This window comes from Phyllopteryx taeniolatus, chromosome 13 (assembly GCF_024500385.1).
Source record: "Phyllopteryx taeniolatus isolate TA_2022b chromosome 13, UOR_Ptae_1.2, whole genome shotgun sequence".
In the NCBI taxonomy this organism is placed as follows: domain Eukaryota; kingdom Metazoa; phylum Chordata; class Actinopteri; order Syngnathiformes; family Syngnathidae; genus Phyllopteryx; species Phyllopteryx taeniolatus.
The window spans coordinates 12,971,263-12,983,707 of record NC_084514.1 but is presented as its reverse complement, the minus strand read 5'-3'; the positions used below and the strand labels follow the sequence as shown (position 1 = coordinate 12,983,707).

The window sequence follows — 12,445 nt, the reverse complement described above, 5'->3', positions numbered from 1 at the left end:
ATCGATCATCATAGAAAAATAACGCTAATGCAGAAAATGCAATGCATTGTTACCACAATGGTATAAAAGCATGAATAAGAATAGTGAAACATTGAGTTTAAAAAGGATTATATACTACTATGTAAGTAAACTACTACTCAATGCAAAAAAAAAATAAAAAATAATAAATAAACAAATACATGTATTGGGTTGAAATATGGAATTTTACCGCACTATTTCTGGTCAGGCGGCACGGTGACCGACTGGTTAGAGCGTCAGCCTCACAGTTCTGAGGACCCGGTTTCAATCCCCGGCCCCGCCTGTGTGGAGTTTGCATGTTCTCCCCGTGCCTGCGTGGCTTTTCTCCGGGCACTCCGGTTTCCTCCCACGTCCCAAAAACATGCATGGTAGGTTAATTGATGACTCTAAATTGGATGTAGGTGTGAATGTGAGTGCGAATGGTTGTTTGTTTATTTGTATGTGCCCTGCGATTGGCTGGCAACCGGTTCAGGGTGTACCCCGCCTCCTGCCCGATGACAGCTGGGATGACCCGCGTGAGGAGAAGCGGCTCAGAAAATGGATGGATGGATATTTCTGGTCATCGTTTGTTTTACCCTTGTTTGACATATTAACGACAACTCTACCTTGACGTCGACTAATGGGAATGCGTATTGTGACCGGCACTTGGCCCACCCGGGATTGCCATTGTCAACATACTTGGTCGCCGTTGTCAACATTTATTTATGCGCACAAACCAATGTTTACCAAAGGTTTAGAGCATGATTCGACAGAACGCCGGCATGTTTACTTACCACCGTTAGTGCTAGCACTAGCTTGCTAGGCTACATAACGTTTTGTTGCCTGCTTGCAAGCCGTATTCTATTAAAATTACGTGAAGATACTTCAAAGACCCCTTGAATGAACGCCCTCTCCCGAGCACTGGTTATGACCGCCATACGTTTTTCCTCATTTTGATCTTTTTTCCCCCCGACACAATACATTGGCGCGGCGCGTTGTCGGCGTCGCCACGGGAACGAGTGCATCCGGTCGCTGTTTGATTTGACAAGATAAAGCCCTGTGATACGGTGGTATCGCAATACATGTCGTGTAGTTTTGCCACTGTCTGCCGGAGATACGGCAAGACAGTAGTAGTAGTCGTAGTAGTAGTAGTAGTCTGACATCGTGCAATCACGAAAGACCAAATTTGTCTTGTAGTCTGTTCCAGGCATAACAAAAAGTCTAATCAGAGTTTTGACCTCCATCAAGACAGAAACGTTTTCTGTAATATCAGCCATGTTGTATAAAGTTGTGCATCTACTATTGGGATCGACACGATGTTGATTTGTTTATTGTCCCATTCCTATCCCTCCACATTGTATTTGGGAAAAGTCATACATTTGTTTTAATTATTTTTATTTGCTGGTAACACACTGGCAGACTTGCATGTGACCACTTCATTGTTATCACGTTAGCTCAAAGTTGTGCTCTATAATATTCAAACTTCGACAAGGCCATAGAGCAGCAGCCCACCTGCAAAGAGGGGTGCCAAGGTCGCACATCATAACTTTAAAACATGTAGGCTGTTCGGTATGGAATAATTTGCTAGCTCGGCAGTTGCTCATCATCGTCTGTCATTTGTCCACAGACATATTTATGCTCTCATCCTGCCTCCCAAAGACTTAAGGTCATTTCATCCAAGCTTACCTGTTAATATTTACAAGGTATCTCAGCCTTTCATCATTTTATTTTCTTCCTGTTGAAACATTTATGGGCATTCATACAGAAACACACCATTAAGACTGAAGGGCTCGACGGACGGTGGCCTAAATGTAGTATTAATAAATCATGTTTCATAAAAAGAGATGTCAAAACAGGGTCATGGCCCGAGATCGTCTAATCCCAGCCTTTTTTAGTTCCGAGGTTTTCAGGCTCTTGAACAAGCGACATGTTCTAGGGAAGGAGAGAATCATTCATACTGTGACATACAGTAGATCTAACTTAACCCTAACATGCTTGGACAAGTGCTTGAATGTGATCATATGCTGACTTGCATGGACTTTCCAAAAAAAGGTTTATTTCATCCATCCATTTTCTGAGCCGCTTATCCTCACAAGGGTCGCGGGAGTGCCGGCTGGCCCCCGCCTCTCGCCCGAAGATAGCTGGGATAGGCTCCAGCACGCCCCCAACCCTAGTGAGGATAAGTGGAACGCAAGATGAATGAATGAATGAATGAAGAATACTGTGAAGAAATCACCATTTACTTCTCAGTTTTTGTAGAAAAAAAAAAAAAGGAAATTAGGTTCACATTAAATCAATCAAAATATGGTACTTTCAAAACAATATGTTAATCTTCAGTACTTGGGGTTAGGAATCCCTTTGCTTTCATCACTGCCTAGATGCCCCGTGGCATTGAGGCAACCAGCCTGTGGCATTGCCTGGGAGGTATGGAAGCCCAGATTTCCTTGATGCTTGCTGTCAATTCTTTTTTTGGGGGGTGGTGGGGCGGGGCGGTTTGGTGGCCCTCATTTTCCTCTTGGTAACACCCCATCGATTCTCAATGGGGTTTAGATCCGGCGAGTTGGCTTGCCAGTCAAGCACTGTGATGGCATGGGCATCAAACCAGGTCTTTGGTGCTGGAAGATGAAATCTGTATCTCCATGCAAATCCTCAGCAGAAGGAATCATGAAGTCCTCTAAAAAATTCTGGTACACTGTTGCGGTGACCTTGGATTTAAGAAAGTAGAGTTGACTAACACCTGCACTGGACATTGCACCGTAAATCATGACTGACTGTGGATATTTCACACTGGACCTCAAGCAGCTTGGGTTCTGTTCTTCACCAGTCTTCCCCCAAACTATTGGACATTGGTTCCTGAATGAAAGGCACACTTTATTTTCATCGGAAAAGAGGACCTCGGACCACTGGCCAACAGTAAAGATGTACCACCTGTTGTTTTCTGCAAACATTTACCATCAGCACCCCCATGCAGATAGACCTGGGGGGGGGGGGGCGACGCACAGAGCGCCTTTCAAGCCAGCACTGCTACTGGCTGGGTAGCGGTGATTAAGGATGACAATATCGATGTTTTACCATGAAAAAATGTGTCCTCCCCCCCACGTATGCTCTCAATAAGTCAGTTAGACATCCACATACCCCCCCCCCCCTGCCCATTTCTCTGCCAACGTCAGATACAGGGCATGTTTGACAAGTGGACGATAGTGGCGGGCACCCGAAAGTGCGTGTATCTAAATGAAAGATAATTTAGTGACGCTGTCTGCAGCCAGCGCTTAACAGCTTGTTTGTGCCTTCTCTGCAGATGGAGGTGGATGCGGACGATAAGCACCACCGCACACGCTCCAAAGGTATCCTCACTGATACACACAGCCATTCAGGGTGACCTTCACTCCCTCAACAACCAAACGCACTCGCACATATATATTGTACACACCACTGCACATCTCACAGACTGTCACACTTCAGTTTCCCGTGTCAGTGCATACCCTGTCTATACCTCTTTTTTATATAGCTTACAAAAACAGATGTCCATCTCTATTCCAAATGAAATTGTGTACAACACAATAAAATAAATTATAGAACACGATAAGGAGTAGCCTATACGGCGCTACTCACTCATTTTATGATGTATATTGATTACGACAATTGAGTAAAACAATTAGAAATGTTGAAAACCTTAACAAAACTTGAACATACCAATATCTGGAATTACTGGGATTTCCCTTGGTTCTCTTCAATCAGAGTTACCTACAGTAACCTACTGTAGGTTAAAAGCTATGGATAAGAGGAGAGGCCATGTTAATGAGAGGACTCATTTGGTTTATACTTGACTGGATAAATTATCAAACATCCTTGACAGAACAAGAAATGGAGGGCTGACCTTTGTTGGCAGCAGTGGTGGGCACATCATGATTTTTGTTCGATGAAGCTATGTGTCTCCTCATCTTATCAGTCAAAGGAGGCAACAATCTCAGAGACCGTCTGCATGTCCAGAACGACGTCCCTCGACAATAAAATGTCCATTAGTTCATTACAATACAGCGGTCCTGTTATTTTACAATACTATAAGGCTGACAGTATGGCATGCCTGTATAAACACTGGTATTTTCCTCACTTTTTCGAAATGCGAGCGGAGAATTGTAAAAATTAGCATTTTGACAGACAACAACTTCAACCTATATTGTTAGGCATGATGGCAGCCATCATAAATAAACACTGCATTTATGTAAAAGCAATTGAAGAGCCACTGTATCAATATTAGCTGGATATGTGGTGAGCAGTGTTTTTGAATTATTAATTATGTAAGCTCATACATACAGTTTGTCCATTTGAGTTGACAGACATACAGTAGATGTTATGCTCTCAGTCATAAAATGGAAGTTTTTTTGATTTACAGTGATATTAAAAAAAATCTTGCAAATATGCAATATGTTGAAGATGCCAAGTTGACACAATTAAAATAATCTAATCTGTGTGTACTGTAGAAATGATTTCAACTATAGTGAAAAAAATGTAAAAACGTTGTTTTTTTTTAGCAGTTAATAGTACACCTGTTCAAATATTAATTTCATTGTCAAGTTAGTCAGAGCAAAAGTCCCATTGATATAATATTCGGCAGTTCTTTTTGTATGTTTTATACAAAAAAGGCTCTTTTGTTTTTTCCTAACCGATATTTCTCTTTTACCCCCTCAGTACCTGTGGATCCTGCATTAACACAGCTTTTCAGGTCAGTGGAATTTAAAAAGTATTCTCTACTCCAAACTGACAATCACACACGACGGGGAGCAACCACACCCTTCGACACCTGCTCTCATATCAACACATCACACAAACGCAGCCTCATGTTCGTGCTGAGGTAGAAACCACCTCAGCACTGAGGCATTTATTTCACTTTTCATCATGAATTGTTTTATCAGCAAGCAACATACATTGAAATCTGTAGTTCTGCTGCTGATCATCATTCCGACTGCGTCTTGCACCTCGGGCATCTTAACTATCTTAACTAAGACAAACAACAGACCCGAAAAGCAAATTACAGCTCTTACTAATTTCCCATTTATCAGTGGCAGCTGATGACGTTTTCTCCATGGATGGAGGGTTGCTCTAATCCGCTTCTCCTCACTAGGGTCGCGGGCATGCCGGCGCCTATCCTAGCTATCTTCGGGCGAGAGGCGGGGTACACCCTGAAGTGGTCGCCGGCCATTCGCAGGGCACATAGAAACAAATAATCATTCGCACTCATATTCACACCGACGGCCAATTTAGAGTCTTCATTCGACCTAGCATTGCATGTTTTTGGGATGAACGCATGCACGCATGCACAGGGAGAACATGCAAACTCCACACAGGCGAGCCTGGGATCTTAACCCCAGTCCTCAGAACTGTGAGGCAGATGTGCTAAGCAGTCATTCACCGTGCCGCCCTATAATATCCATCCATCCATTCCCTGTACCACTTATCCACACTAGAGTTGTGGGTGTGCCGGAGCCTATCCCAGCTGTCTTTGGGCGAGAGGCAGGGTCCGCTCTGAACTGGTCGCCAGCCAAAGGCAGGGCGCATGTCCACTAACAGCCATTCACACTCACATCACATTCACACCTGTGGACAATTTGGAGTCTTCAAACAATGTAGCATCCTTTAAATGACTTGTTCATTTACTGCACATTCTTGTGTACTGTATACTAAATATCTTCCAAAATATTCTCTTGTCAGCTCATGTATTCTAATCAGTCAGGTCAAACCAGCATTACAACATGACAGAAATAATGGGTGCAAACTTACTGGAATTAAATTACTTTATTGCAATTCAATTACTTCAAACACACCAAAACTTTAGAGCATGATTCGACATAACACCGGCATATTTACGTACAACCGTTAGTGCTAGCACTAGCTTGCTAGGCTACATAACGTTTTGCTGCCTGCTTGCGAGTCGTACCGTATTCAAAGTACGTGAACATACCTCAAGCAATCCTTGAATTCAAGTCCACCGGTGACCACCAGCACACCTTTTTCCCCATTTTGTTCTTATGATACACACGACGCGATCCAAGCCCAGTGATCGTAAAAGACGGGATGCGATGGTATCGGAATACAAGATTTTATTGCAGTAGTTTGACAGAGTGCAATCGTGAAAGAGCAAATTTGTCTTGTAGTCTGATCCAGGCATTACGTGTTTCCTGTCTCAGACGTGCTGTCTGTCCCAAACCGCCGACATGTTTTTTTGTAAAATACGTTTATTGGCGGTCAGATATTTACAGTACTAAGTCAAAGACACGTGGCAAGGCTAAAAAGAAACTAGCTTTTGAATTCAAATATACCGTACACGATTTTGACATGGAATAATTGTCTTTTGCGGAGCCGATCAATGACGTCATTTATCGGATCGGTGAATTATGACATTGAAGCCGATCAGCCGATCAGCATAATATGCTAATTATCGGCCGATACCGATCACGCCGATGACATTGGTCTAAAGTCTAGTATCAATATCAAACCTATGAACTAAAAGGCAATGTGTGCGTGACTAACCCAATTGACTTAATATTCGTTAATGTTTCAGCTAAAAGATAAATATAGCATTGTTCAAAGCGTTATTTGGGACTGTTTTAGCACATCAAATGGTTTGTATGTGCAAGTTTTAACTTAACTTCCTTTCTTAAATTTTGAAGGGTAGGCACCGGAACTCAGCATTTTGGCACGAAGAGTAACACTGGTGATTTTTATTATTCTTTTATTTTTATGAATGGAACCAAATGCTATAAAACGTTGCTTGCTTTCCCTACCCACGGATGAGACACAAGGTTAGTGTTTGTGATACTGTAAGACGTTTATGTGAATTTTGTCCCAATGTTTTAGCTCAATTGTAAGCTTATTTTTTTCTGTCGTCGGCTCTTATATTGGTTTGGAGACAACAATTAAGGCTAAAAACCATCAGTGTAAAAGTGCAGCCAACCGTTTACCTTGTTCGCTGTCTCAATGTTGGCAAAGATGTATTTTATTGTTTCACTCACCCAATTGACTGAGCGTTTACGTCACTGAAGCTCCGTCCGGTGTAGGCTGAGGCTCGGAGCGCGACAGACGCTACACATCGTGAAAGCCTCCTTTGCACAATCTAATCTTATTCCAAGTGTTGCACTGAGGCAACTGGTCATCAATTTTAACATAGTTAACTGTTCGCCGCCGCCGTTGGGTACAAGCACGTCTTCATGCGCGTTCTTCTTCTTTGCTTTTCACCACACTCTTCTTCCAGGTCGGCGGACTAGGCATCGAAACTGGAAACCAACATTTTTAAATTTGAACGATTCCGGGAGAACTGGAACTTTAGTCCCTGTTCCAGTCGGTTCTCGATTCTCGATGCCCAGCCCTAGTCTCCAGAAACGGAATCCTACACAATACCATATCCTCAATACTTTCCATTTAAATGTACTGCACCTGTCACTTAAAGGGCTTAACTGAGTGCTTGTCGCAGTTTATTTGCTCATCTTTCCCTTGGGAGAATGAGGCATGTAGCCCAAAAGATGCCTACAGTTCATTAATGGTCGTCACTCAGCCTGCAAATCCACATCGTCCCCGATGCTGCAGAGTGAAATGTTCGTCAAAGAGGGCAGAATAAACCTGCGGTATGTCTTATTTACACATATAGACATGCTATGTGTTCTCCATTGTGTTCTCATTTGCAGTGTTCATTATGTAGTGCCAAGAAAAATGTGCTACAGAGCTCCAAAGAGTCTGTTTCGGTGTCCTCTACTTGTCTTTGGGAGTTGTATCCACCCCAACAATGTGTAGATTTCATTTGTCCTTGGCTATGTGTTAGGAGGCTGCAGCAAAGATAAGGGTTTCCGCCTATTTATATCAATAAATAATATTGCACCTGGAAGATTACTACTGTGTTGCTTTTAGCTGATATCCATAGATAGTGTAGCTATACCCTCCCTCCTCTCTCTTGCCAGTGCTTCATCCCCTATACAATCCATCCTTTCCCCATTTTAAGACATTCGCTCCTCCCTCACTTACCCCTCGCTCACTCTCCTGCCGCCTGCAGATAGTAATTAATCATGGGATCGATGTGAGGCCTATCTCCACGCTGAGGCGTCTATAATGTCGATAATGTGGCTCGATGGCCCCACTCTCCCCAGAGAGCTGATCGTTCCTAGCATGAATACGTTTGACTTTCTTTAGAACATCCTGCGTTGGGTCACAGAGACTGTTGTACCTGGACTGGAGAGACAGTGTTCCTATTTTGCATACACAAACAGAACTGAGACTACATACGACTAAGACAGATGATCGAGTGAGTTCAAATTGACTGCATTGTTTTTCTTCTCACAAACACACAACGCCCTGTGCCTTTCTTTAAATGATTGTAAAATCACTGATAGTTGCTGGAGAAATTGGGACATTTTAGACTGCACCATCTTTAAATGGATCAGAGAAAGTTGTTGTCCCTCTACATAAAAGATATACTAATAATGTACAACCCCAATTCCAATGAAGTTGGAACGTTGTGTTAAACAACAATCAAAACAGAATACAATGATTTGCAAATCATGTTCGAGCCATATTTCATTGAATACACTACAAAGACAAGATATATAATGTTCAAACTGATCAACTTTATTGTTTTTAGTTAATAATCATTAACTTAGAATTTGATGGCTGCAACACGTTCCAAAAAAGCTGGGACAGGCTCATGTTTACCACTGTGTTCCATCACCTTTTCTTTGAACAACATTCAATATACGTTTGGGAACTGAGGACACCAATTGTTGAAGCTTTGTAGGTGGAGTTCTTTCCCATTCTTGCTTGATGTACAGCTGGGGGTCTGGGGTCTCCGTTGTCGTATTTTACTTTTCATAATGCGCCACACATTTTCAATGGGACACGGGTCTGGACTGCAGGCAGGCCAGTCTAGTACCCGCACTCTTTTACTACGAAGCCACGCTGTTGTAACACGTGCAGAATGTGGTTTGACATTGTCTTGCTGAAATAAGCAGGGGCATCCATGAAAAAGATGTCGCTTGGATGGCAGCATATGTTTCTCCAAAACCTGTATGTACCTTTCAGCATTAATGGTGCCGTCACTGATCTGTAAGTTACCCATGCCATTGGCACTAACACAGCCCCATACCATCACAGATGCTGGCTTTTGAACTTTGCGTCCATAACAGTCCGGATGGTTCTTTTCCTCTTTGGCTCGGAGAACACAACGTCCACAATTTTCAAAAACAATTTGAAATGTGGACTCGTCGGACCACAGAACACTTTTTCCACTTTGCGTCGGTCCATCTTAGATGAGCTCGGGCCCAGAGAGGCCGGCGACGTTTCTGGGTGTTGTTGATAAATGGCTTTTGCTTTGCATAGTAGAATTTCAAGTTGCACTTACGGATGTAGCGCCGAACTATATTGACTGCCATTGGTTTTTTTGAAGTGTTCCTGAGCCCATGTGGCGATATCCTTTACACATTGATGTCGGTTTTTGATGCCGTGCCACCTGAGGGATCGAAGGTCACGGGCATTCAATGTTGGTTTTCGGCCTTGCCGCTTACGTGCAGTGATTTCTCCAGATTCTCTGAACCTTTTGATGATATTATGGACCGTAGATGATGAAATCCCTCAATTCCTTGCAATTGTGCATTGAAGAACGTTGTCCTTAAACTGTTTGACTATTTTCTCACGGACTTGTTCACAAAGAGGTGAACCTCGCCTCATCTTTGCTTGTGAATGACTGAGCAATTCAGGGAAGCTCTTTTTATACCCAATCATAGCACCCACCTGTTCCCAATGAGCCTGTTCACCTGTTCCTCAACTTTCTCAGTCTTTTTTGCCACCTGTCCCAGCCATAAAGGTTTCCCCCAGCTCAGTAGCACAGACCTTCAGTAGCCGGGGACACTGTCAGGGCCACCTCTCTCCTGATGTGATAAGCAGTAATAGGGAGGGGGGGGGGGGGGGGGGGGGGGCAGGTGGGATAGAGGTCAGTCGGGAGGCGGGGAGTAGAAGAAACTGTTGAGGTCGTTGGCCATTTCATTGTTAGCATCCGTAAACGTGCGATGTGTCTTCCTGCAGCCTGTAACGGTTGTCAAACAATCCCAGACCTCTCGCGTCTTCTCCTGGCTCAACTTCTTCTCAGCCAAGACAACTCCTTCACCTCCTCAGACAGAGTTTCAAGGTTTTCTGGAAACACCTAATCTGTTCCTTGTCTTTCTTCTTCTGAAGGCCCTCTTTTTGTGATTTAGGGTGTCCTTCACTTCACTGGTTACTAATGGCTTGTTATTAGAAAGCAGCACACTGTCCTGACTGGGACTACCAGTGTCCATTTAAAAAAACAAATAAAGAAATAAAACAGCTTCCCCCGGGCGCTTCAGCTGCACCCTGCTCCAGTGTGTTCCACTAACAAGTGTGTGTGTGTGTTCACTGTGATGGGTAAAATGCAGAGAAGAAATGTCATGTGCATCGATGAATGTTCATAACAATACAGGTGATTCTTCTTCTTCTGTCAGGCAATGTGTAGCTCCTTTCAAGTCCTAACGGCACAAGCCATGCAATACACTCTTCTCGTCAGTGGTCTGAAAGCAACCCCTGAGTGTCTCCCTATAGATCCACAACACACAAATCCTTCAGTGTGAGTGATTTTTCATATACGAGTAAGTTTAGTTAAAGGATTGGTCATGGAACGAATTAAACGCGTAAGTCAAGGTACCACTGTTGTTGATTTTCAAAGCCAAAAGAGATAACATAAGTATAAATATACAGTAATATAACAGAGACGAGCATAAATACTACAAATACAGCAGCTTGTTTGGCCACAGGTTCAATTGTATGGGGGAAAAATTGGGAACCAACCAGAACAAAAGAAGGCAGGACATACTACAGTGGTGTTTCCTGTCCAATCATGTTCAGATTTACTTTTTATCATTTCTCTGACAAGCTAATACTCTAAATTGTCAATTGTATCATTTGTGATTCAATACATTTCATTCAATACTGCCCCGTGAGCCAACGAGAAAAATGGCTTTTGCCAGTCATGCCGACTGGGCAGTTTGAATCGCAAACAATAGGGCCATTATTACGATGCTGTTAAAGAATTAGATGTGGGCATATGTGTTATTTTATCAAATCCGTAAAAATGTTCAAACAGCCCTGAGATAATGTTACCTTGGATTCATGGTGTGTTATTTTTTTCCGCTATCCTACCAAGTACTCATGATAAATGCTTTGAAGGCCAAGTGGACAATATTCTGTCGGCAGCAAGTTGCTCAAAGAAGAACAGCGGAATGTGAGGTTGTTTATAAGACTGTCCGTGGATGGTGGCAGATGACAAAAGGCAGCAAAGACTGGATGTGAAAGCATCTCTTCCATTCAGACTTCCAATTACATGGTTGAATCTCTTTTATGAAAGAAAAAAAATAAGATCCTTTCAACAGAGACCCCATCTGAATAAACCCCACGATGGCTTTCACACTCAGGGTGCACCGAGATGGAGGGGGGGGGGGGTGCTCTACTGATATCACAGAACACATATTCCCCTCATTTGCATATTTACAGTTTGCCATGCTAATCACGTTTATTGGGGGATATAAGGACTGCGCATGAGCTCAAACGCGAAGGACATTCGTACCAGCCTCTATTAGATGCACTAGGAAGATAATTCCACGCGACCCCTGCCACCCAACACACACACACACACACACACACCCCTCTTTGAAAAGAAATGGTTTCTCCTTTGCTAATCCAATTTCAGAAGACAAAAAGAACCATCTTATGTAACTAGGACAGCTTTTGCTAATTATAGTGTTAATGCACGGAGAAGAATTCCCCTGATTTGGTACTGAGACCAAGATTTGCGAAGATATTTTTCATGTTGTTAGATGTTGGCTGTTTGAGCGACGACAACTCTCTACTATCACATCCTTACAAAGCAAAGGATCTATCACAAACGTCTGCTTTGAAACAATATTTTGACTCGAAACCACACAGCTTCAAGACCACTTGTGATTAAATGAAATTCAATACAAGAGATGTATTCAAAATCCTTCCTTGAAAAAGTATGAATAACAATAAGTTGATGATGTGGTTTTAGTAGTAGAGTATTATTTATGGTACAGTTTGCAGTGGTCCTTAGCCTGACTTCTTTGTCAGTCCTGGTGTGTACTATGTGAGAGCAGCTAAGTGTGGAGGATAAGAGGCAAAGCCCTCATTTTCCCCTGTCAGATTTGCGCTTCCACACAAAAGACACACAGTTGTCCTCAGCCGCAAAAAAAGGCGACTGGGCGAAGGAGTCGTGTAGATCTCAGCCGAGGTTTAATTGCTGGTGTCGGGGCTGAAACGCGCTCCAACAGGAAATAATCAAGTTAATGAAACATTTTAATTATTCAACATAATTGTGGAACGTGATAAACGTGTCAGTGAATCCCTGGTCTGGCTGTTAGCACAAGGCGTCCCCTCAACACAC

General features: G+C 43.0%; 1 protein-coding gene across 5 annotated transcripts in view; it reads left to right on the top strand.

Annotated features, from left to right (window-relative positions):
* Nucleotides 1-12,445, top strand: part of myt1lb (myelin transcription factor 1-like, b) — a 120,467-nt gene that overhangs the window by 43,484 nt on the left and 64,538 nt on the right. For all 5 annotated transcript variants that reach the window (XM_061794994.1, XM_061794996.1, XM_061794997.1 and 2 more), the window contains 2 exons: nt 3,296-3,341; nt 4,687-4,720. In XM_061794994.1, coding sequence (XP_061650978.1) covers nt 3,296-3,341; nt 4,687-4,720 — 80 coding nt within the window. The remainder of the gene's footprint in view (nt 1-3,295; nt 3,342-4,686; nt 4,721-12,445) is intronic.